Source organism: Felis catus, chromosome A1 (genome assembly GCF_018350175.1).
Source record: "Felis catus isolate Fca126 chromosome A1, F.catus_Fca126_mat1.0, whole genome shotgun sequence".
NCBI lineage: Eukaryota > Metazoa > Chordata > Mammalia > Carnivora > Felidae > Felis > Felis catus.
The window spans coordinates 139,465,348-139,486,101 of record NC_058368.1 but is presented as its reverse complement, the minus strand read 5'-3'; the positions used below and the strand labels follow the sequence as shown (position 1 = coordinate 139,486,101).

General features: G+C 36.4%; 1 protein-coding gene across 7 annotated transcripts in view; it reads left to right on the top strand.

Moving 5' to 3' along the window:
- Positions 1-20,754, top strand: part of ANKRD31 (ankyrin repeat domain 31) — a 138,044-nt gene that overhangs the window by 35,979 nt on the left and 81,311 nt on the right. For 6 of the 7 annotated variants that reach the window (XM_045062118.1, XM_045062113.1, XM_045062121.1 and 3 more), the window contains 3 exons: positions 1,866-2,140; positions 5,055-5,164; positions 16,080-16,235. In XM_045062118.1, the coding sequence (XP_044918053.1) occupies positions 1,866-2,140; positions 5,055-5,164; positions 16,080-16,235 (541 nt within the window). Of the gene's footprint in view, positions 1-1,865; positions 2,141-5,054; positions 5,165-16,079; positions 16,236-20,754 lie in introns of those variants that run through there. The other variant, XM_045062133.1, reaches the window with a different exon arrangement.

Sequence of the window (20,754 nt, the reverse complement as noted above, 5' to 3'; positions counted from 1 at the left end):
AAGAAGAAGAAAAAGTCCTCCACAATTCCACATTTCAGAAATAATCACTATTAACAGTTTGGTATATCTGTCTCCAATTGTTTCTGTGCATATTTTTTTTCTTTATTTTTTTTTAATGTTTATTTATTTTTTGAGAGAGAGGAAGAGAGAGACAGAGTGTGAGCGGGGGAGGGGCAGAGAGAGAGAGGGAGACCCAGAATCCAAAGCAGGCTCCAGGCTCTGAGCTGTCAGCACAGAGTCCGATGCGGGGCTTGAACTCACAAGCTGTGAGATCATGACCCGAGCCGAAGTCATCCACTCAACTGACTGAGCCACCCAGGTGCCCCTGTTTCTGTGCATATTTTATATAAGTTTACTTTATATAAATGAGACTCTATTATACATAATACTTTGTGACTTTTAAAAATATTTTTAATTGAAGTATAGTTGACATTTTGGAACTTGTTTTTTAAATTTAATAATAATACATCTTGGTTATCTGTGTCGGCAAGTGTAGCATACTACTTAAATCTTTTTACATGCTGAATACTATTCCACTATATGGATATTTTGTGTGTGTGTATACATATATTGTATAAAATATAATTTATTTAACTAATTCACTAATGATCATTTGGATTGTTTTCTTTCTTTTCTTCTTTTGCTTTTGGCTACTGCCAGGATACTCTAATGAATATATCTGGGACACTTTATATAACGTGATACTAGGCTCATGTTGAAGAATACATACCTGGCATAATGCTGCGTGAAATTCTCATAAAAAGCATTCTAATACAGACATAATAAAACTAAAAAAATCTAGAAAAATAAAAACCAATCATGGGGATAGGGCATGAAGGTTAAATTAAATATTGTGGTATTCTAATCTGAAAAGAGGTAATATGAGTAAAATGTAGGAAATTATAGTTGATCGGTATTAATAGAGTGAGCACGAATTAGCAAGTGTTCAAAAAAAAAGAAATTCTTTAAAAAAGAGATTGATTTAGAACAAATTAAATACCTTTTTACTCAGCTGTAATAAAAATATGGAACTTATACCCCAAAAAACTTTGTAAGCTGGATATATAAATAAGCTGAAGAAAGGTTTACATGATATGTATAAAAATACTTATATCTTCATGAAGGTTAAATCTATAATGTATTATTAAGGGTAAGTTAGAGTCATTCATGATATACTGGTAATCTTTTAAAATTAATGTAACAGAAGTTATCTACTGTCTTGTCCACAAAATATCCTTCCTACTGTCAAACAACAAACACTGGGCTGAATAGAACATTGATCTGGTCTAGTGCGACGTTTCTATTGTTTTTATATGTCTCATCATTTTTTGCTACCCATTTCCTGTGACATTAAAGCACCTAGAGTAACCTTAGGTTTACCCTTGAAATTTAGGGATGAATAGTGGTAAAAATAGTTTTTATTTTTCCTCTTCTTCTCTTAGGTTTTTAAATCTGCATTATCCTTTATTATTGTAATATTAAATTTTTCACTATGTGAATTTTTGTACTTTCATCTTATAAGAGGCATTTTTATGTAATCAAAGGACAAGATAATACTTAATTTCTTCTCATTTAAAATTTTTTTCATGTTTATTTATTTTGAGAGAGATAGGAAGAGAGAGAGACACAGTGCACACGAACAGGGAAGGGGCAGAGAGATTGAGAGGAGAGACTCTCAAACAGGTTGCGTGCTGTCAGCGCAGAGCCTGACACAGGGCTTGAACTTACGAACTGTGAGATCATGACCTGAGCTAAAATTAAGAATCAGAGGTTTAACCAGCTGAGTCACCCAGGTGCCCCTCTTCTCATTCCAGATTTTTTGCATTGCTAGAATTATTTCTTTATGTGTTTACATCTTATTGCAGACTCTAGAAGATCCAAATCCATTTGGATTGCAAACTTCAGTTCATCACAATGTCACCACTTGTGATTCACTATTAAATAATAAGGAAAATTCACAGTCATTGGAAAATAGGTCTGACCAGGACACTCTGTGCGTGTTGAGGAGATCATCCAGACTGAAAGCAGGAAGAGATGCAAAGCACACAGATGACATGTATAAGATGCCAGAAAAGATTTTACAAAAGATACTTGTCTGTGAGGATCAAACAAATAAGAAGTCCTCAACTAAGAATTTCAGGTATGCTAGCAAATTATTCTTTCTCTCTAGATATGCTATAGACTTTATAGATAAATCTATGATTGGAACATTAGCATTACTGTACAGTTATCCCTAAGTGAAGAACTTTATTTTTTACTGTTGTTGCCTTATTTACTATACAGTTATTTTTTTATCCCAGAAAACTCTTCTACTTTTTTTTTTAAAGGTAATGGGAGATTTGGTGTATTTCAGCCTAATCCTAATTTTCATTCTTTTTTAAAATAAGTTTAGTTAAAATGCATCACTACACAGTTATAAATTTTCTTGTCACGAGAACTTCTAAGAGTTACTCTTTCAACAACTTTCAACTATACAGTACAGAATTGTTAACTACATTTACCATGCTGTACATTTCATTCTCAGGACTTATTTATCTTATAAATGGAAGTTTGTAGTTTTTGATCACCTTCACCCATTTCACCTACTACCCCGCCCCCTGGCCTCTGACAACCATCAGTCTGTTCTCTGTATCTATGAGTTTGGTTTTTTTTTTTTTAGATTCCACATATAAGTGAGATCATACAGCGTTTGTCTTTCTCTGACTTATTTTGCTTAGCATAATACCCTTTAGGTCCTTTCACGTTGTCACAAATGGCAGGATTTCCTTTTCTATGGCTGAATAATATTCCATTGTGTGTGTATGTATGTGTGTATGTATTTGTATGTATATGTGTGTATGTATGTGTATGTATGTATATATATGTATACACACACACTAATTTTCGTTTTTAAATTTTTTATTAATGTTCATTTATTTTCGAGGGAGAGCGAGACAGAGTGCAAATCGCAGAGAGACAGAGAGAGAGGGAGACAAGACTCTGAAGCAGGCTCCAGGCTCTGAGCTGTCAGCACAGAGCCTGATGTGGGGCTCAAATTCATGAACTGTGAGATCATGACCTCAGCCAAAGTTGAACTCTCAACTGACTCAGTCACTCAGGCACCACTGTATACCAAATTTCTTTATCCTTTCATCCATCGGTGGATACTTAAGTTGTTTCCATGCCTTGGCTCTTGTAAATATTGCTGTCATGGCCTTGGAGGTGCAGATATCTTTTCAGGATAGTAATTTTATTTTCTTTGGATAAATATCCAGAAGTGGTGATGGTAGCCATTGTAAATAACACTTGTGAGGTAATATCTCGTTGTGGTTTTCATTTGCATTTTCATGCTATTAGTGATGTGGGTTACCTTTTTATGTACCGGTTAGCCATTTGGATGTCTTTTTTTGAAGTTTATTTATTTTGAGAGAGAGAGAGAGCAAGTGCATGGGAAGAGCAGAAAGAGAGGGAGAGAGAGAGAATCCCAAGGAAGCTCTGAGCTGTCAGCGCAGAGCCCAACATGGGGCTCGAACTTGCATACTGCAAGATCATGTCCTGAGCAGAAATCAAGTCAGACACTTAATCAAGTGTCACACAGGCCTGAGCCACACAGGTACCCCTGGATGTTGTCTTTAATAAAATGTCTTTTTAGTTCCTTTTCCATTTTTTAATTGGATTGTTTATTTGCTATTGCATTATATGTGTTCTTTATGTATTTTGAATATTAACCCCTTATGAGATAAATGACTTGCAAATATTTTCTCTCATTCAGTAGCTTGCCTTTTTATTTTGTTGATGGTTTCCTGTGCTGTGCAGAAGCTTTTAGTTTGATGTAGCTCTCGTTTATTTTCCTTGTTTTGCCTTGGTTTTTGGTGCCAAAGGCGAAAAATCATTGCCCAAACCAATGTTCTGGTGCTTAACCCATGTGTTTTTTTCTAGGAGTTTTATGATTTCAGGTCTTACAATCCAGTCTTTTATCCATTTTGAGTTGATTTTTTGTATGGTGTAAGATTGTGGTCCATTTTCACTGTTTTGCATGTGGCTATCCAGTTTCAAAACATCATTTATTAAAAAGATTATCATTTACCCATTGTTTATTTGTGGCTTCTTTGTTGTAAATTAATTGACCATATATATGTAGGTTTATTTCCAGGCTCTACTCTGTCCCATTGACCTGTGTGTCTATTTTTATGCCAGTAGTTTGCAGTTTTTGGTCACTGCAATCCCATATGGCAAGTTCTTTTTTCTTGCAAAGAACCTGTCTCTTTTTCCCTAGAAGGTGAATAGATAGTAGCATGCCAATTTGGGGAGTGAGGGGCAAGAGACTCAGAATACTTATAGATGACTTCTCATAAAGGAGAGAAGCCCATAAGAAATTCAGGTACAAAGAAAAGGCTAGAAATCACACTGACTGACATGCCTGTCACAGAATTATCTGCAATTTATTCAGAAGTCAGCTCCATATTTTAGTCTTTTTTTTTTAAAAAATTTTTTTTTTCAACGTTTATTTATTTTTGGGACAGAGAGAGACAGAGCATGAACGGGGGAGGGGCAGAGAGAGAGGGAGACACAGAATCGGAAACAGGCTCCAGGCTCTGAGCCATCAGCCCAGATCCTGATGCGGGGCTCGAACTCACGGACCGCGAGATCGTGACCTGGCTGAAGTCGGACGCTTAACCGACTGCGCCACCCAGGCGCCCCTAGTCTTTTTTTTTTTAACGTTTATTTATTTCTGAGAGAGAGAGAGAGAGACAGAGTGTGAGCAGAGGAGGGGGAGAGAGAGGGGGAGACACACAGTCTGAAGCAGGCTCCAGGTTCTGAGTTGTCAGCACAGAGCCCGATGCGTGGCTCAAACCCATGAACCTTGAGATTATGACCTGAACCAAAGTCGGACATTTAACCAACTGAGCTACCTAGATGCCCTGCAATCTCCATATTTAAAACTGCCAGCTGCTTGACAGTAGCTCAGTAAAATACCTTTCAGTTTTCAAAATTTAGTCAACATTTGATATGATTCTCTGTGAATGGTTGTAGAGGACATGATAGTAATTTTAAAAACATACTTATTTTTCAAGAATGCAGGATCCTGCTTTAATGATTAAAGGTAAAAGGAAGAATATGCATTCAGCCAGACTCAAGAGTGGAAAACAGATCAGGAAAAACAGAAAACTTGCTGGAAAAAATGGTGAGGCATATTTGATTTCTTTATAATTTTTTTTAACTAAGTAGCTTAGAAAAAAATAGAATTTTGGTACTGAAAAGGATTTAGAGATGATCTAGATTATCTGTCTCAACTTTCTCATTTTACTGATGAAGAAGTTGAGAAAGGTTAAGTATTTTTCCTGGTAGTGCACAGCTCATTAGTAGCATAACTAGGACTTGATCACTAACTTCTGGCTTATAGGCTGGCATTTTTTCTATACTTCTCCTTTGGAGAGAATAGTTACAGAACTCTTTTCAAATTTACATATTTGACCTATTTGTGATGTAACCAACGTAGCATAAGACTTTGAGAAATCATACCAAGAGGAATGAATAGAGGAAAGGAGAAGGCAAAATTATTGTTATTCTAAGATGTTATTTTTGTTCCTAAAAAAACCCCAAAGAATATTCTAACAAACTATCAGAAACAATAAGAATCTAGAAATACTGTTTAAAATATAATAGGGGTACAGTTGAAAAATTAAAATACGAACTACAGGTTAAATAATAATATATCATTGTTAAATTTCCTGAATTTAATAATAATTTGGTTACTTAAGAGAATATTTTTGTTTTTAGGAAATAAACACTTAAGTATTAGTGACAAAAGGGTCATGGTGTATATAAGTTATTATTTATGTAAATGTCTGTGTACATGCATATGTTTATATAAAAAAGGAGCTAGAATGACATAAAGTAGTGGCAAAATGCTAACAATGGGTGAATCTTTTGTTTTTATAACTTTTTTGTAAGCCTGAAATTATTTCCAAATAAAACTTTTAAAAAATTCATTTAACTAAAATAAGACAAAAATAAATGCCTTTCATATATATAAGTTACTCAGAAAATATAGGAGAAGGTCCCATTTGTAATAATTACACAGGAGAGAAAATACCTGCTTATGTAACTAATAAGAAATGTACCTTACCTATAAAGAAGAGACTTTAAAAATTCTGCTAATATAAGAAAAAACTTGAATAAACAGAAAGAAGAACCTTACTCTTGACCGTAAGTATTCAGTGTCATAAGAAATTTATTTGTCCCTAAGTCTCTTTATAAATGCATGAGAGCTCAATCAAAAACATTGTTTAGGGGCGCCTGGGTGGCGCAGTCGGTTAAGCGTCCGACTTCAGCTCAGGTCACGATCTTGCGGTCCGTGAGTTCGAGCCCCGCGTCAGGCTCTGGGCTGATGGCTCAGAGCCTGGAGCCTGCTTCGGAGTCTGTGTCTCCTTCTCTCTCTGCCCCTCCCCCCTTCATGCTCTGTGTCTCTCTGTCTCAAAAATAAACAAACGTTAAAAAAAATTTTTTTTAAAAACAAACAAAAAAAACAACATTGTTTATATGTCAATTGTTTTATTTTGTATTATTTTTTATAAGGCTGGAGATTAGCTATAAGAATGTTATAAAATCATACTAAATATGAAAGACTAGCCTAGAATATTCTGAAAAATAAAAGCACAGGAAGAGTGGAGAGACTGGAACCTGCTGTAATGAATATGAAAGCAATTAGAAAGCCATAGAAATTGAAGTAATTTGGCACAGGAATAGACAGATAAATCAAGGAAACAGGTGAATTTAGATGTTAGAAGCCAGGTACAGTGTGTATATTGGGGAAGGTATGTGATAAAGCTGGCATCTCAAATTGGTGGCAAAAAGAAGGACTAAGTAATAAATAATGAAAACATTAATAAAATTGGATACCTATAACATTCCTTATGCTAAATTTAATTCCAGTTTGACCAAAGATTAAGTTAAAAATAAAAAGCTCTAGAAGAAAACATAAATGAATCTTTTTATAATCTTCAAGGAAAAGCACCTTTTCAAAGAATGACAAACTCAGAATCCAGGAGGGAAAAGAATGATAAAACTGACTACATACATTTAAAAAAATTGTATGAAAAACACCCTAAAGAAAACCAAACATCAAGCACAAAAGAAATATTAGTAACACATAACAAGGAGTTAATTGCATTAACATGCAGAGAACTGTTAGAAAACAGTAAGGATAAAGAAAAGTTGGTAGGCAACACGAACAAGCACTTCACGGAAAAAAAAATGTATATGTGTGTGTGTGTGTGTGTGTATATATGTATACATGTATATATATATATATATATATATACATGTATATACACACACACACACACACATATACATATACATATATATATATGTGTATAACTATATACACTATGTATGTATCTGACACTAAGAGAAACATAATAGTGTACCTCTACCCCCAAAAGAAATCCTATATTCAGAAATCATAATCCAGAGGAGATGCAAAGTATGGGCAAAGGCATTTTTAATCAGCAGCAAACCTAATTCATGCAGGGATATTTGATCCTAGGACACCCATCTTCTAATAGCTTTTGTTATTGCAAATAGTAGTAAACACATAAATAATGCAATATCAAGTGTCAACCTGATACCTTTCACTCTCTGGAAACAGGAGGCTTTGATGGACTCAACTATAAAGTAAGTAACACGGCACCTTGGATTTTGCATTACAATTTTGCTCAAAAAAAACATAGTTTAGTGTGAGATAGATAGATAGATGTAGTTAAATAACTGAAAAGATTAGCATCTTCCTTATGATTAAAGAAATGTAAATTAGAAGTATAGTTTTCACTTAACAGAATGTCAAATGTTTAAACATTTGAAAATTCCCAGTGGAAAGAAGGTGGAAAAAGTAAGCATGCTCATATGTAGTTGGTTTGTTCAGTGTAAGGTTGTTCAGTCTTTTCACAGGGCAGTTTATTTATATTCATTAGACTTGTAAGTCACAATTCTTTTGAATCAGCAATTCTACTTAAGGGGATTTATTCTGTAGCTATACTTGCTTACATACATAAAGATATTTTTTTAAAGATGTTCATTACAGCTTTGTTTATCATAATGACTAGAAGTAGTCTAAACTAGGCGAATAGTTAATAAATTGTAATATAACCATTGAAGTAATATTCAGTCATTTAAGAAGTCAGAAGATAGGGCACCTGGGTGGCTCAGTCAGTTAAGCATCCGACTCTTGATTTCATCTCAGGTCATGATCTCACAAGGTTCGTGAGATGGAGTCCTGTGTCGGCCTTTGTGCTGAGCGTGGAGCCTGCTTGGGATTCTCTCACTCCCTCTCTGCTGCTCGCCCAGTTGCTTGTGCATGCTCGCTTGCTCTCTCTCTCTCTCTCTCTCAAAATAAATAAACTTTAAAAAAAATCAGAAGAATATATATATGTTGTTAAGAAACAAAAATGTGTGTTATATACAGAAAAATAGAGATAAGGATAACACAATTTCTGGTTGGAAACAATGCAAGCAAGAAGACAGTGGAGTAGCAGTTTTAGAGCATTAAAATAATTTCTATACCTAGAGTTCTATAACTAGAACATAAAATTCTATACCCAGCAAAATATCTTTCAAAAATTAAGGTGAAATGAAGTTTCAGACACATAGAAGCTGAGAGAACTCAATACCAACAGACTCATACTGTATGAAATGCTAAAGGACATTCTCTAGGCAGAAGGGTGATACTAAATGGAAATCTGCATCTACACAAAGGAATGAGGACCATTGGAAATGGTAACTGTATGGATAAAAATACAAGATTTTTATCTTTTTTTTAACCAATTTTAAAGGATAGTTGACTGTTTAAACAAAAAAAACAACAATGGATTATGAGGTTTTTTAACAGATATAAAAATAAGATGTGTGGCAATAATAACAAAGGCTATGAGGGGAGAAGTGGAAACGTACTATTGTAAAATGTATTTAAGGATACAACATTTGAAGGTAGACTTTCTTGGGTTATAGGTGTATACTATGGAGACTGAATTGGTGGTGAGCAGAGCCTAGGGTGGCTGAGGCCTGTGGTGGGTGAGGACCTTGCCACAGATGGACAGCTTGTTTCTGTACAATGACTACCTCGTGGTTTTCCTGCCTTTCTGTGAGAATCCCCCAGTGTGTATTCCTCCTCATGAGAGGGTACACCCCCTAACTGCAACATTGAGTTGACTCAGTTTCTGCCCTGAATTGTCTTAATGAAGAAGCCTCCTGGAGCTTTGTTGGGATTTAATATCTGAGGAGGAAAGATCTCCCAACTAGGCATTTTCATCTCTAAGGTGAGTCCTAACTTTGACGTACATTGAGTAGGACTTCAGGGAAGGGACCAAGTCCTGCCTGTGAATGATACGGATTTCCAAGATACTGAGTACATCTAGGCTGTTGGGATCCTGAAGACAGCCCACAAAATCATCAAGAGGAGTATTCCCTACAGAGTTGCAGCCCACAGCCCTCCCCATGTAATCTTCTAGGATAAACTGATTGGTCTTAGGGAAACTACTCTCAACCCTACCCTGGCAGGGTGAAGTTGGTGAGATGGCAAAACAGTGAGACCCTCCACTGAGCCAGCTAGCCAACTATATCACATGAACTGTACTGTGCTTTTAGTTCCCTAGTTTTCTAGATGAGCTTCATTCCCTAAAGGAGAAGGATGATGATGTGTAGGTATGGCATAGCCTGTGGAGAATAGCGCTAGAAAAAGTGACTGGCGTTATTGAATACCATGTGCGAGGCAGTTACACATATGTCATATCATTTTTCATTGGAGTATGGAAATCAGTACAAAAAAGAATCTTGGGGGCCCTCCGTCTAATTTACCTGGCCATCTTCCCCCATCCTTGTACTATCAGTCTTATATACTTTGGAGCCTTTAGTGAGACCTTGTTTATCCATCCTTTCCCTTCTTCTTCTCCCCACACCTCTGCCCAAAGTAAAATCCAATGTTGAGGCTAAAAAAATAAAATAAAAAAAAAATAATGTATATTATAAACCCTAAAGGAATTCTTATAACAAGTTAGAGCTAATAAGCCAACAAAGAAGATAAAATGGAATAACAAAAAATAATTCAGTTTTAATCCAAAAAGAGTAGAAGAAGAGGGAACAGGGAAAAAAGGATAGGAAAAACTAAAAGCAAATAGCAAGATGATTACTCGTACCGAACCATATCAGCAATCACAGTAAATGTAAATAGTCAAACATTCCCAATTAAAAGGCAGAGATCGTCAGATTGGATAAAAAAGCAGTACCCAACTACATGCTGACTTTAAGAAACACACTTGAAATATAAAGACATAAATAGGTTAACACTAAAAGAATGGGCGGTGGGGGCGGGGGGGGGGACGACGGAATACTCAATTGTATTAGTTTCCTGTTATAACAATTTACCACAAATGTAGTAACTTAAAAACAACAGAAATTTATTTCCTTATAGATCTGAGGTCAGAAGTCCAAATGATTATTAAGGAGTTAAAAATCAAGGTGTCAGCAAGGCTGATTCCTTCTGAAGGTTCCAGGGGGGAAATCTGTTTCTTGCTTCTTCCAGCTTCTAGAGACTGTGGCAGTCCTTTGTTCCTGGCTGCGTCAGTCAGTCTCTGCTTCTCCTCTTTGATTTTGTTACCCTCTTATGAGGATTCTCATGATTACATTTAAGGCACATCCAGGCAATTCAAGTACCCTTCCCTTCCCAAGCTCCTCAGTCACACCTGCAAAGTCACTTTTGATATTAAGGTAACATTCTCAGACTCTAGAGATAAGATGTGAACACCTTTGGAGGACCAGTATTTAGCCTACTATACAAATTAAAAGAAAGCTAGAGTCATTATGTGTTAATAATATCAGACAAAATAGATTTCAGAACAAAGAATATTAGCAGGGATAAAGAAAGCTATTTCATAATGATGCAGAGGCCACTTCATGAAGAGTACATAATTATAAGCAAGTTTTCTCTTTTAATAGAGTTCCAAAATATATAAAGTAAAAACTGATAAAATTGCCAAGAGAAGTAGACAAATCTGCAATTAGAGATTTCAGTACCACTCTTTCAGCAATTGTTAAGTCATTATAATAAGCTAAGTAGGGGTGTCTGGGTGACTCAGTCAGTTAAACATCTGACTCTCAATTTTGGCTCAGGTCATAATCTCACAGTTTGTTGGTTTGAGCCCTGTCTGTGCTGACCGTGCGGGGCCTACTTGGGATTCTGTCTCCTTCTCCCTGCCCCTCCCCTGCTCGCGCTCTCTCTCTCTCTCTCTCTCTCTCTCTCTCTCTCTCTCTCTCTCTCTCTCAAAAATAAATAAATAAACTTAAAAAAAAAAAAAAAAACAAAAACCAGGGGCACCTGCCTGGCTCAGTCAGTTGAATGTACAACTTCGGCTCAGGTCATGATCTCATGGTTCATGGGTTCAAGCCCTGTGATGGGCTGTGCTGACAGCTCAGAGCCTGAAGCTTGCTTTGGATTCTGTGTCTCCCTCCCTCTCTCTGCCCCTTCTCTACTCACACTCTGTCTCTCTTTCTCAAAAATATATAAACATAAAAAAAATTTATAGGGGTGCCTAGGTGGCTTAGTTGGTTAAGCTTCCGACGACTTCACCTCAGGTCATGATCCCATGGTTTGTGAGTTTGAGCCCCGCATTGGGCTCTGTGCTGACAGCTCAGAGTCTGAAGCCTGGTTTGGATTCTATGTCTCCTCTCTCTGCCTCCCCCACTCATGCTCTATCTCTGTCTCAAAAATAAATAAACATTAAAAAAATTTAAATTATTTTTAAAAAAGCCAAATGGAATTATCAGTAGTGATACAGAATATTTAAGCAACACTATTGATCAGCTTGACTTAAAGTTTTTAGAACTTTCCACCCATCAGCAGAAGATCACACATATTTTTCAAATACACAATACAGAATTTCAAATACAGAATATTTTAAGAGTTTTATTCTTGGCCATAAAACCAGTGTCAATAAATTTAACAGAATTAAATTAAAAGAGTATGTTCTCTTATACCAATGGAATTAAATCAGAAATCAGTAATAGAAAGATTTCTGTAAAATCCTGAAATATTTTGAAATTAAATAGCACACTTTTAAGTAACTCATGGGTCAAAAAGGAAGTTGAAAGGGAAATCTGAAAGTGTTTTTGACTAAAATAAAATGAAAACACAACATAGCAATATTTTGGGATGTCACAGAAAGTAATTAAGGGGGAAACATAGTACCAAATATGTATATTAGAAATGAAGAACACTGTCAAATTAAGGACATCAGTTTCTTCTGCCTTAAGAACCTAGAAAAATATAAGTGGATGAAATCCAAAGTAAACCAAAGAATGGAAATAATAAAAGAGAAAGCACTGGTAAAGCAGAAATCAGTGAAATAGAAAACAGAAAAATAGTTGAGAAAATCAATGAAGTGAACAGCTGGTGCTTTGAGACGATCAATAAAATTGATAAACTATAGCCAGACTGATGAGGAAATAAAAGAAGATACAAATTCCAAATATCAGAAACTAGAGAGGTAACATCATTCATAGTCTACAAATATGAAAAGGATAATAAGGGAATGTTCTGAACAACTTTTTGCCAATGCATTCAGCAACTTAGATGAAATGGACATGTTCCCTGAAAGAAACAAATTATTAGAAATGAGCAACTTGAATAATAATATTATCTGTTAAATAAGCTGCAGTTGTAGTTAAAAACTTTGCCACCAAAAAATCAACAAACAAACAAAAAACTTGTAGGCTCAATGCCTTCTAGGTAAGTCTGCTAGGGTTATCATAACCAAACCACAAACTGGATGGCTTAAATGACAAATTCTCACCATTCTGGAAGCTAGATGTCTAAGATCAAGGTAATAGAGAATTTGATTTCTGGCAAGACCTCTTTACCTGGCTTGCAGACAGCCATCTTCTTGAAGTGTCCTTCCTTCATGTGTGGAGAGGTCTGGTGTTTCTACCTTTTTTTTTTATAAAGACACCAGTCCTATTTTATTATGGCTTCAACATATGAATTTTGAGGGGATGCAGTTCAGTTCATAATACCTTCACTGGTGAATTCTACTAGACATTTAAGGAATAAATAGTACCTGTTTTCCACAAACTCTTCCAAAAAGCTGAAGATAAGGAGATACTTCCCAATTCATTCTATGAAACCACCAATGAACTGAAACCAAAATCAAAGACATCACTGGAACAGAAAACTACAGATGAATGTCTCATAAACATAGATCCAAAAATCTAAATGAAATTTTAGCAAATCAAATTCATCATAACAGAGTGGGGTTTATCTGAGGAATGCAGGATTAGTTTTGATTTAAAAATTAATTACTGTAATTCACTAACAAGCTAAAAAAGAAAAACCATATCATCATCTCATTGGATGCAGAGAAAACATTTGACAACACCTAACATCCATCACACGTGAAAACTCTCAGCAAAGTAAGAATAAAGGGGAATTTTGTTAACCTGACAGAGGGCATCTACAAAAATATTTACAGGTATTATACTTAAAGACTGAATACTTTTCCCCTAAGATCAAAACTAAGGCAGGGGATGTCTGCTGTCACTACTTCTGTTGAACATTGTACCAGAGGGTTTAGCCAGTGCAATCAGGAAAAAATAAATAAATAAAAAGCATTCATTCGGGGAAAGAAGTAAAACTGTTTAGTCACAAATGACATAATCATCTATATAGAAAATCTAATGGAATCTATATTAAAGCAAGTATAAGTGAATTTTGCACAATTAAAGGATACGAGATGAAAACACAAACATTGTGTTTCTATATTCTAGTGACAGTGAAAATTGATACCATAGTATCAAAAAATATGAACTACATAGGGATAAATTTGACAAACTACTGTAAAAGACAGATACACTGAAACTTACAAAACATTATTCAGAGAAATCAAAGAAAATCTGATGGAGACAAATGGAGGTCTGTTGCTTTGTTCATCAGTCAGAAGACTCAATATTGTTAAGATGCTGTTTCTCCCTAGATACTATTTATGGATTCTATACAATCCCAGTCAAAGTTCCTGTATGGTTTCTTGTAGAAATTTACAGGCTGGTTCTAAAATTCAAATAGACTGCAGAGGACCTAGACTGGTAAAACAGTTAGAGGGCTTAACACTCTGCCTGATTTTAAGAATTATATAGTTATTGTAACCACAACAGCATGACTTTTGCGTCAAGATAGGGAAAGCAATGTAACAAGAGTTCAGAAGTAAAACCTGAATTTTGACAAAGGCACAAGGCTTTTGTGGAGGAGAACACTTGGACATCCACATGCAACAAAATGTTATTGAATGTCTCCATATATTTTAAGAATGTTGCATTTTGTTTTGGCCCACGGTGACTTGAAGAAAAAATTGATCCTTTCAGCACTTTTTAAAAAACCTTGTAGTTAGGCATGTTTGGTGTAGGCTTTATCCTGGAGCTAGTTAAACTCCTCCTACTGAGACATGACTTGTCATTGGTTTGTCTTCCACTAATGCCCTGGTTGTTCAAAAAGATCTCTCTCCCCAGGCTGTCAGGAATGTAAATGTCACCCAGGCCTGTGTGACCTGTCACGATTATTATTTTATAGTTCTTGGATAGTTGTTCTTGCCCAGCCTCATGAAGACTCCTCCTCCATATGAGCCATTTAGTATTCAGATAATGGCCCAAGGAGTCCCTTCTTTAGATTTCTGGTACCTATTCTTTACTCCCTCATCCCTGGTATCCTGCCCTGCAAAATCTAATCACCTCAGCCTCCTGAAACTTTAATCTCTATCTCCTCAGTTCAGCAGGATCACCTTGCTATGCTTGTGCTATGTTCTGGAAAGTGCATCCAGACAGTTTCTGTCCAGCAGACAAGAAACTGGAGTGCTCTTGGGGCTCACTTTGTTTCCCTCCTCTCAGACGAGTTGTAGATGTGAACTGCCTGTTTTCCAGTGTCTGAATATTAGGGTTTTGTTTTGTTTTACCCCATATATATTTTGTCTAGTCATGATTAGAAGTGAATGTCTTCTCCAACTTAGTTTTCATTGAAAAATTTGGCATTCTTCTTAATTTGTTACCTTAATAAATTACATAACTAGAATAGCAAATATAACTGGCAAAGATCTTAGAGTAAAGACTACTGGGTTTTGGTAAGCATACAGTTTTCTTGTAGGAGCAGAATGCTTTCTCGTAGGAGCAGAACGGGGGGAAGCAGGTTAAATGGCCAGAAGTTGGTTTCTTTTACAGTGGAACTGAATGGAGGGAGTCTAATAAAGGCAAAGCAGATAAGTTATAGTCCATTAAAAAATGGGCTGCTGTACTCATTTACCTTTGTGAGAATTTAGGAGGGGTAGGTTAGCTAGATTCAAATTGGAAAAGCTATAACCAAAGCTATTCTCAAATTCGGGAAAACCACATGAAGTATTATCCATAAAAATTGACAGGACTTGGAGTATCTTATGAGGAATGGCAGTATTTTCGGAGACACAGTGGAGAAATGATATGCATAACCTGGGAAGCTATTTTAATTGTATATTTTCTGGCTTAGGAGTTCAAAACTATTGTACAGATCAAGATCATATTTCTTTGTTTAATTTTATGACAGCTCTTTTTAGCAAAGAAAGAAAATTTAGCCTTTTCTGGACTCACTGGGGTTAGTTTTTATATCTTCCTTATGTACTTCTGAGAGTTTCTCATCATGGTGGTATAAGACATTTTAGTACTATAGTATTTTGGGGGGTTTAATAACATCTAGATTTAAATAATCCTTTTCACCAGAACTCTTAAAATAATCTGTTTTTTTTTTAAAAGAATCTGTTAGTCTTCTAAAGTGTGTACTTTTCATGGGGTTTCAATAAATATAAACTTCTTACATGATTTATCATGTATTGCAGGTGTTTTCAAACTAATGACATTTTTTCTTTCACCTTTTTGCCTGTAGATAACATTATATAATGTTGGGTAAACGGATGCAATACTTTTTCATAATATAATTCCAGAATCTTGACTAGATTCCTCTATTACATGTATTCCTTCTGATTTTCAAATAAGGATTCTTATTTTTTTGTTTTCTTTTGTTTATTCCCTCATTTCAGGAAAAATGAAGATGAATGAAATACCTCTTTCTAACATTAACCGTAGAAACATTTTTGGAGAGAACTTACTGTATCAGGCTGCTCTGCACAATGACCCTGACCTTGTTCATCATTTTATAGTAAAAGGGGGAAATGTTAATCAACAAAGTTATGCTGGTAAGTTGGGGTTACCACCCACATTATTTTGAAGGTGGTTCGTAGTTTCTGCAGAGTCACTTCTGTGAAAGTATGGCAAAGTGGACCTGAGGCAAGTCTCACACAGAGTTTCCAGGTCATTTTCCTGCTTGAGTAGCTGATCATCATCATCTCCTTGGGAAATGGTAACGAGGGGAAAGAGGAGCAGGAGAAGAGTAGTATATTTAACCCTCAAAGATTATGCCTGCTGAGGGCCCACCAGGTGGGTCACGTGCAGTTGGCTTGCACAGAAGAATGCCGTTCTTGGGGCTGACTTGCTGGCTTTGCATGGGCGTTGTTACCGTGACACTCAGCTTTGAATGGAAGAGAAGTGAGGTCAAAAGCTGAAAGAAGCTGATGGTACACTTGAGATGTGACGGAAATTGAGATAACATTGCAGGTGTATAACAGGGGCAATGGCCAGGGAAATGGAGAGAAGGGTGTATGAGATAGAGAGGGTGGGACAGGGAGCTCAGAACTTTCTTTCTACAAGGCTGGATCTCTGGTAGTCTTTTTTTGCAGAAAGAACCTTATATTCCCCTGGACAAGAATGATTCCTTAAAGACACTTAAGTACTTAAGGCACTGAGCAGCACTGGGCCAGCCTGGGTAGTGCTTTTATGTACCCATACTTTTTCTGCCATTTCTAGACTTTATGACACAGTGCACAAAAAATGTCTGGTAGTTTTTGTTAATCTCTATCTGCTCCTTAAATTCAGGAGTAGCTCTGCATGCAGCTAACTTTACTTTATGGATTTCCCAAAAATCTCTTAACATGTTTCTTTTCATTAGCCCTTGTCTGCGCCATTAACATCCTTGCTGTCTCTTCCCTCCTTGTCTTTGGCCATTTATTGTGCACTTTCTCCTCACTGCCCCAGGTACTTCTGTGACCTTCATGAATTCTTTATCCTTAACATACTTTTCTGACTTTTTGAAGTCTCTCTTGTTGTCTACTTTTCCTTCTCACTCTTCATCTTAGCTCTTACCTTTATTTCTGGCTATTACATCCCATAAAATTGCAGAGGGCAGTGTTGGTTTTTTTCTTAATGTTTATTTATTTTAGAGCACAAGCAGGAGAGGGGCAGAGAGAGAGGGAGACCCAGAATCGAAAGCAGGTTCCAGGCTCTAAGCTGTCAGCACAGAGCCCGATGTAGGGCTCGAACTCAGGAACCATGCATGAGATGACGACCTGAGCTGAAGTTGGAAGTTCAACCAACTGAGCCACGCAGGCACCCCTAGAGGGCAGCATTTTTAAAGACTTTGTAACTATTTGTTTCATCAGAGTCACCTGCAGTGTTTGTTTAAAATGTAGCCTTTATTTCACCCCCCCAAACACACATATTCACACCCAGTCTCACAGTCAAAATATGTAGGTTAAAACCTTGAAATCTGTATTTTAGCATGTTCCCCCAATGATTTTTATTCTCACTAAAGTTCAAGAACTACTGGCAACTACTGGCAAGAGGTGTACACCTCTATGTAATAAACCAGTTCATTGTAGTGAGCTTTTATAGTATGTCTCCTATGTGCCATGTGCTGTGAAAACAGAAAGACACGTTTACTAGAAAAATTTAAATATATTCTGTGATACAATCCAAAAAAAAGGTAAGTGCCTTTTGAGAAATTAATAAAATGTTACAATAACAGACCAATAGTCTTGTCATAGGTTGACATTTGCATTTTAAATCCTTGTTTACATTTTATGTTATCTTTTTCTTTGATTTAAAAAACCAATTGCAGTAATTCTTCATTTATCAAAAACAAAGGTGACGACCAGGAAATAGGCTGAAGTCTGAATACCCAAAACAGATTTCATAAAGCTTCTTCGCTAAAACCATCTCACACCAATGCTCTTAGCATTATTTTACACAGAATTCTATCTGATTCCTAAGTTTATGGCACAGTAGAAATGAAAGCAAAGATTGGCACAGACCAGGATGTTGATAATAGTAAGAAGTTTAACAACAAGGCAAGAGACAAAAAAATTATAAATGGGAGGACACATTGTTGAGGACTGTATAATGTAGTAAAGCATGCACTTAGACCTCCGTGGGTGTTAACAATTGCTACATTAGAGCATGTAACTAATATTATGATTGTTAGGATCTTGAATCTTTATTAAAAATGTGTTAGGTTATATTTTCTTTCTTTCTTTCTTTTCTTTCTGGGAAATTTATAATCCTATAAAGCTTTAAAGATATTTCCTTCAAGATGATTAAATTTTTAAAAAGAAAAAAAAAATGTTCAGGGATCTTCTAACCTGTAGGGGTGCTTGGATGGCTCATTCAGTTAAGCATCTTGATTTTTTGTCTCAGGTCATGATCTTAACGTTTATGATTTCAGGCATTGCATCAGGCTCTGTGCTGACAGTGTGGAGCCTGCTTGGAATTCTCTCTCCCTCTCTCTCTCTGCCCCTCCCCCCACTCATGCTTTCGCACGCTCTCAAAAATAAATAAATAAACTTAAAAAGAAAAGGATCTTCCACTGGTAGATCTGGGAGATAAAAGATCTGTTGTAAAGTGTGATCCATCTTTATTTTGAAGGAGTGTTTTTATAACACAGAAGGAGTAATCCCTAAGGGAAGGGAAATTCTTTGTACATTTGATTTCTTTCCTTTTAATTTTTAATGTTTATTTTTGAGAGAGAGACAGAGTGTTGAGTGCGGGAGGGGTAGAGAGCGAGAGAGACACAGAATGTGAAGCAGGCTCCAGGCTCTGAGCTGTCAGCACAGAGCCCAACGCGGGGCTTGAACCAGTGAACTGCGAGATCATGACCTGAGCTGAAGTCGGACACTTAATGGACAGAACCACCCAGGCACCCCCGTTTGATTTTTTTCTGTCAGATGTGTAGCTATATCTGGTCTACCATGGCTCTGTCTGCAAAATAAAGGTCCATCTGGCTTTGTGGATGCTGGGAATTTCTTTCATCCTTAAGACTGGTACTATTCATCACTGGTTCATTCTTGTTTAGGTCTCCAGAGTAGCATTCGTTTTTCACTCCTTCCTTGAGGCCCCACCGTTAACTCTGAATTACTGACATGCAGTAATTCTCTTCTTTGGGAATTTTCTGCAATAAATTTAAAACAGGAGACTAGCTTTTCACTGTACATTTACCTTATGTTTTTCATCATTCTGGCTCAGGGAAAACAAACTAATCTTTTGTTATGGGTTTCTCATTCCTAAAGCAGTCATTTTTGCCCCTTTAGGAAACTAACTTTTATTATAGTTTAATCAAAACCTAAATAAGGAAAGGAAGTTTTCTAGAAGGAAAATTATCATCTTCTTTAATAACTTTTGGATTTCTCACGTTTCATTTTTCATCCTAGACTGGTGGCAGATAATCAGGTTAATCAGTATATGCGTTGATAAGCAAATTTCCACAGGTCCCGAAATCTAAACAAGTTCACACTTTTTATCAGAAAAAGTACTTGGAGGGACCTAATTTTTATGTTACGTTTTTAAAAATAGGTAGTCCTTAAGTGCTTATGTTTCAAAAGTTCACAAGTGAGCTGTTTATTTGAAATTTTTATGACATTATGAAAAATTGCAAACATACAGAAAAGTTAAAAAAAATCTACAGTAAGCATCTGTATACCTAATACCCATATTCTACATATTTATTTTCATCACATACTTACTATAAAGGAAGAACACTTGTGTGTTTCTCTTCTACTTTTATTCCTAACACTTGTGATATCGCATATGTGGGTTTTGGACACATCAAGCAATTCTCCAACACCAGCTGAGTGTCCTGCAATTTAATTCATTTTTGACACTAACCCATATTAGCACAGACCCCACAGGTTAAGGGCTCAGTCAGAAACCCCCACTTCAGATGCCAGTCACAAGTAGTAGGTCCCCAGGTTGCCCACAATTTCTGTTCAGCTTGGCTACAAATTGGAGGTTCCCACAGTCCCCTCCTCAGATTCAGTCATTTCCTAAAGTAGCTCACAGAACTCAGGGAAACACTTACGTATGTTTACCATGTAAGTTTACTTATTATTATGATAAAGGATATGACAAAGGATACAGATACAGACTAACAGCCAGATGAAGATACATAGAGTGAGGTCTGGAAGAGTCCTGAGCACAGGAGCTTCTGTCCGTGTGGAATTGGAGTGTTACCTTCCTAGCACGTAGTTGTGTTCACCAGTGTGGAAAAGTTCTCTGAACCCCAGAGTTTTGGGGTTTTCATGGATTCTTCATCATGAAGGCAGGGTGGGGGTTGGGAGGACATGAAACTGAAAGTTCCAAGTTTCTGATCATGGTTTAGTCTTTCTTATGACCAGCCCCAACCTGGGAGCCCACCAAAAGTTGCCTCACTAGAACAAAAGATATTTTTATCACCCAGGGAATAAGGGACTTAGGAGCTTTGTGTCAGACATTTTTTATCACTTGGGAAATTGTAAAGGTCTTGGGGATTCTGTATGAGTAACTGGGGTGAGAGACCAAATATTAGAACAAATGATTCTCCTAGCACCCGTGTTTAAAAGGGTTTAGACA